Source organism: Medicago sativa, chromosome 2, assembly GCF_051527215.1.
Source record: "Medicago sativa cultivar Bolivia chromosome 2, Bolivia_mono, whole genome shotgun sequence".
NCBI lineage: Eukaryota > Viridiplantae > Streptophyta > Magnoliopsida > Fabales > Fabaceae > Medicago > Medicago sativa.
The window spans coordinates 15785190-15790921 of NC_140750.1; the positions used below are offsets into that span (position 1 = coordinate 15785190).

General features: G+C 32.9%; 1 protein-coding gene across 1 annotated transcript; it reads left to right on the plus strand.

The window, feature by feature from the left end:
• Window positions 1-2547: 2547 nt before the first annotated feature.
• LOC146944946 (uncharacterized) lies at window positions 2548-5163 on the plus strand. Its single transcript, XM_085748810.1, has one exon. It carries the CDS (start codon window positions 3198-3200, stop codon window positions 4983-4985), a length of 1788 nt encoding a protein of 595 aa, XP_085604936.1. The 5' UTR covers window positions 2548-3197; the 3' UTR covers window positions 4986-5163.
• The last annotated feature ends 569 nt before the right edge of the window (window positions 5164-5732 follow it).

Consider the following 5732-nt stretch of genomic DNA (forward strand, 5'->3'; position numbering starts at 1 on the left):
AATTTGAATAATATTTTTATCATCAAACTAATTTCGAACCCCCGTCCCTTTCTAACAACATGAAATATATTATATGTTGATGTAGTTGGTGTCTTGACTAGGGTGGATTTTGTTTGTATGAAGACGTCAAATCAATTATATTAAAAACCCTTCAAGCACAAGATGTGCATGACCAACAAAGGAAAATACAAAGTTCAAGATGCATAGATACAAAAGAACCAAATCATGAGGTAGAATAACCAAGACAAGTAGAAAGATTATTCCACCAACATTTCAACTCAAAATACGTACATGATTTCTTAGCATTTTGTAACCAGTAAACGGGAATTGTAAATTTATCTAACAACACCATAAACTGATTCTTGTGACAAAAATGTAAGAATTTTTGTCTTTCCAAATAATCCAAATGCAAGTCAACAAAATCAACTGAAAACTAAAATTAACTTTTTTTGGAACAATTGAGAACCACTGAAATGAAGAGTACCCTCACAATAATTAATGGGAAGAACACAATAATTATCCAACCACTTTAGAATATTATGTTATATGCTACCAAAGAATTCACACTAAAAATAAAAAAAGATAATTTTCCTCTTTTTCACATCTGCCTGAACATAAAAATGAGTCCATGTTTTAAATACTCCATCAAGCTAAGTTGGCATTTTGTTAGAATTCAGATATTCAAGAGCCTACACGAAAACAGAGACATTTAGAGGAGCTACTTTGTTCCTAATGAGATTTTTTTAGAGTCATAGGTTCATCATGCTCCACCTGCATCTTTTGATGATATACCCCTTTGTCAGAGTACCTTTCACCATGATCAACTTTAAAGAAACTTATCGAAAACGTTAGTCCTAAAAATAATGTTGTCCAACAAACGTTAGCCCTAAAAATAATGTTGTCCAACAAATAACAATAATATATCCCTGCACCTCCTTCCAAGAAAAATTCTATGGCATCGTCTCCACCCCATCCAACCTTAACCTACGTATCTCTTTAAATGACAGAGTTATTTTGATATAACTCAAAAGTTCTTCTAAATATATCACACAAAGCACCACTCTACAATCACGAATCATGGCAAAAAAAAAGGAGTATTTTTCTCATCACTCTCCACTATCATCAAGTTGTCATCAAACCAATTTCTAATCCCCATCTCCGCCCCTATTTTAACACCATGGAAGTAATTTTACCACACATACGCCTAAATGTCCCCACTCTTCACATGAACTCCCCCCAACATATTCTAAGAAGCTAAAACTTTAAAATGCAAACTCATTGATGTAAGTTCAGATTATAACCTAAGAGGGGGTGAATTAGGTTTCTAGGAATACTGGTTAATTTTTCAGAGTTTAGCGTTCTTGATAATTTTTCCGGTAAATAATGATGAAGGTATAAATGCGGAAAAATAAAAGAGCAAGGGAAGAAGAAAAGACACAAGAGAGTTTATAGTGGTTCCCCTCTAAACCTTAGGGTCAGTCCACTCCCTTCACACCCCGCGAAGGAATTCACTATGTTAGAATCTTTGTTACAAGCAATCTCACCCCAAGACCCCCTAACAATCTTTCTAACATAAACACAAGAAAGAAACCCTCTCTCTTGATTACAACACAAACACCAAACACTTTTGGTGGACTTTGAATCTCCCCGAATCAAAGAACCTTTTACAACAATCACAAGATAGCACCCCACTATCTTTAACAATAATTCCCACCAACAATTGATGAGAATGTTACAAATGAATTGAAGAATAAAATTGTATGGCTGTATATCTTGATCAATATCACTTTAACAATATGGACTTAGTGCTCAGAAAACTTTTTAATAAATGTTAAAGTGTATGCAAAGTTTTCCAAACAATTTGAATGAAAGTTTAAAGACAAGTTGTGAAGAAGATTTCCTTCTTAGACTTGGCTGGGTTTTGATGATAACAACACCACATCACAAAAAGAAGAAAAACCATGGAGGCTCAAGTTGAAGAATGAAGACAATGGGACTTAGACTTCATAGTTATATTCTTGTAAGTATGGTTCTTATCTTTGACATTATCATTCTTAACAAGACTTAGAATGCTCAGAAATAATTACAAATATTTTTTTCTAAGTCCCCACATGAAGCAATGCTAAAAATCTCATGAAAATAAATCACACATTCACCATGATTTTCAAATAAATGTGACTTTGCATAATAACATTTTGACTTGAAAAATTTGATTTGTTTTTAGAAAATGACGTGATGGATTATGTTACATGGGATATATGATTTTAATGCCTTTTATGCCAGATTACTTACGTGCTACAACATGGAAATAGAAATCATATTATTGGTTTTGATTTATTTCCGTTGGCACAAAAGAAAGAGTCACAACAGCTATTTTCTTTATTTGACAACGTTCTTTTTTTTATTTGATTTGGCAACGGCTATTTTTTTTTCTAGTTTATTTTAAAATGCATTTCATACTACTTTTATGAATAGGTACAATTTTAAAGATATGTCTATTCATTGGTAACCATTTTTCAACAAATAGTATTGCTTCATAAACATCTTTTTAGCCTCTATAAATTCAATTGAGAATCAAAACAAATTACTTAACATTATTACTACAACTTTCAATCTCAATTGTCATATTCAATATCACTTGATTTATCAAACTTTCATCATCCTGCTTTGAAAACTTTGTCCACATTTTTAACATTCATAAAGAAGTTTTCTGAGCACTAAGTTCTACTGTTAATGTGATATTGATCAAAGCATAACAGCCATACATTCATTATTCTTCAATTGCTTTTGTAAAAAGCTTCTCACCATTGTTGGTGAAATCATTGTAAAAGATAGTGGGGTGCTATCTTGGTGTGTAGAGAAATATTGTTAGGGGGCCTTGGGATTAAGGTTGCTTTGTAACAAAGATTCTTTACATAGTGAATTCCTTCGCGGGGTGTGAAGGGAGTGGACTGACCCTAAGGTTTAGAGGGGAACCACTATAATTCTCTTGTGTCTTTTCTTCTTTCCTTACTCTTTTATTTTTCCGCATTCATACCTTCATATTAAGTTTCCGGAAAAATTACCAAGAACACTAATCTCAAAAAAATTAACTAATATTCCTAGAAACCTAATTCACCCCCCTCTTAGGTTACAATCTGAACTTACAATTGGCATCAGAGCAAGAGTAAAGATAACTTGCTTCTTTGATCCAGAAAATGGCTTCCGCTAAACCGTTTCTAGCAGAAGGTCCTAATTCAAACCGACCACCATGTTTCACCGGAGATCATTATGATTTCTGGAAAATTAGGATGACAGCGTATCTAGAAGCCCAAGGTGAAGAAATTTGGGGTGCTGTCCAGAATGGTCCTTATGTTCCCACTACAACTATGAATGGTGTGACTGGTATCAAACCACAAACATCATGGGACGATGATGACCGAAAAAAAGTGTTATTTGACAAAAAGGCAAAGAACATTCTTCAATCCTCTCTTGGGATGGATGAGTTTTTCAGAATTTCTAACTGCAAAACAGCCAAAGAAATCTGGGACACTTTGGAAACAACACATGAAGGAACAGAAGAAGTAAAACGTTCCAGATTGAATACCCTCTCTCAAGAGTACGAGATGTTTAGAATGCAACCAGGAGAAAAGATTCTAGACATGCAGAAGAGATTTTCACATCTTATCAATCATCTTGCAGCCCTTGGGAAAACCTTGTCCAACAATGAAATAAACTTGAAGATTCTCAGGTCACTAACAAGGGAATGGCAACCAAAAGTAACAGCCATATCTGAAAAGAAAAGTCTTTCAAATATGTCGTTGGCAGCACTTTTTGGAAAATTACAAGAGCATGAAATTGAACTTGCAAGACTAGAACAACATGAAGAAGGTGTAAAGAAACACAAGAATATCTCCTTGAAGGCAGAGTCGAATGTTCTTCAACAAGATGAAAGTTCTGATGAAGATGAGAATATTACTCTTCTTGTGAAAAAATTAGGAAAATTCCTTAAAAAGGATAAAAAATTTAAATTTGGAAATAAAAGAAAATTTCACAAGAAGAATGATGTTTCTACATCAAGTCAGAGTTTCACATGCTTCGAATGTGGAAAAGAGGGGCATATGAAGGCAGACTGTCCAACTCTTGCAAGGAAAAGTAGCCATAAAGGAAAGAAAGAATTCAAGCCAAGAAGGGCCTACATTGCATGGGATGACAATGATATAAGTTCATCTTCAGAATCAGAGGATGACGAATATGCAAATTTAACATTAATGGCGTCACACGACTCCGATGATGAACAAGAGGTAAGTGATTCTGAATTAAATTTTAAACCTTCTTATGAAGAATTACAAAATGCATTTGATGAATTGTTTGAAGAATTCATTAATCTTTCTAAAACTTGTGCAAAGCAAAAGAAACAAAATGTAACTCTAGAAAGAAAAGCTTTTGATGCACAAGAAGAATTAGAAAGGGTTAAAGGTTCTTCATGTAATAAATGTAAAGAACATGAAACAACAATTGCTGAATTAAATCAAGTAATCAAAAATTTTGAAAAAGGTCACAACAGTTTGGAAGATGTGCTCAGCCGACAAAGATATTCAAACAACAAAACCGGGCTTGGTTTTTCTAAATTTGATAAACCAAACACCAATAAAACGGTCTTTGTTAAAGCAAGTGCAAATTCCAACAACATAGAAACCAAGAAAATGCATATTGTTAATTCTTCCAAGAATGTGAATCAAAAATTTAATTCTAAAAGAACAAATTATTCTAACAATTCTTTTAAGAAAAATAATTCAAATGCTAAGAATAATTTCTCCCAAGGAAATAATTTTGGTTCACATCATGTTCTTAATTTAACATGTTTTTATTGCAACATAAAAGGGCATACTCCAAATACTTGCTACATAAGAAACTTTGGTGTTCCTTATGGTGAGTTTATTTGGGTAAAGAAAGGTATTAACAAACAAGGACCCAAATCACAATGGGTACCTAACAAGACTTAAATTTTTTATTTTGTAGGGATGCTTGAAAACCACAACAAACAACATGTGGTATCTTGATAGTGGTTGTTCAAAGCATATGACGGGTGACATAACAAGATTTTCAAGTTTAACCCTAAAATCAAAAGGTCATGTCACTTATGGAGACAACAACAAAGGTAAAATTCTTGGAGTAGGTAAAATTGGTATGCCTCCTTCCATAACTATTGATAATGTTCTTTATGTTAAAGGCCTTAAGCATAATTTACTAAGTATTAGTCAATTATGTGACAAAGGTCTTCAAATTATTTTCAATAAAGACTCTTGTATTGTTGAAGACGAAGCATCACATGAAATCAAAATGGTTGGAAAGAGATATAATAATATTTTTATGATTTCATTGGATGATTTATCTTTAAAACATAAATGTCTTGTGGTAAACAACAACAATGATGCATGGTTGTGGCATAAAAGAATTGCACACATTCACATGGATCATTTAAATAAATTAGTAAAACATGATCTTGTTGTTGGATTGCCTAAGATTAAGTTTATTAAAGATAAATTATGTGATGCTTGTCAAAAAGGTAAGCAAACAAAAGTTTCTTTCAAACCAAAGCATGTAGTCTCAACATCTAGACCTCTTGAATTAATTCATATGGATCTTTTTGGTCCTTCAAGAACTAGAAGTTTTGGAGGAAACTATTATGCCTTGGTTATTGTTGATGATTATTCTAGATATACTTGGACTTTATTTCTTGCGAATAAATA

Excerpts from the sequence above, each read along its gene's own strand:
- LOC146944946 (XM_085748810.1), top strand. The coding sequence starts at position 3,198 with ATGGCTTCCGCTAAACCGTTTCTAGCAGAAGGTCCTAATTCAAACCGA.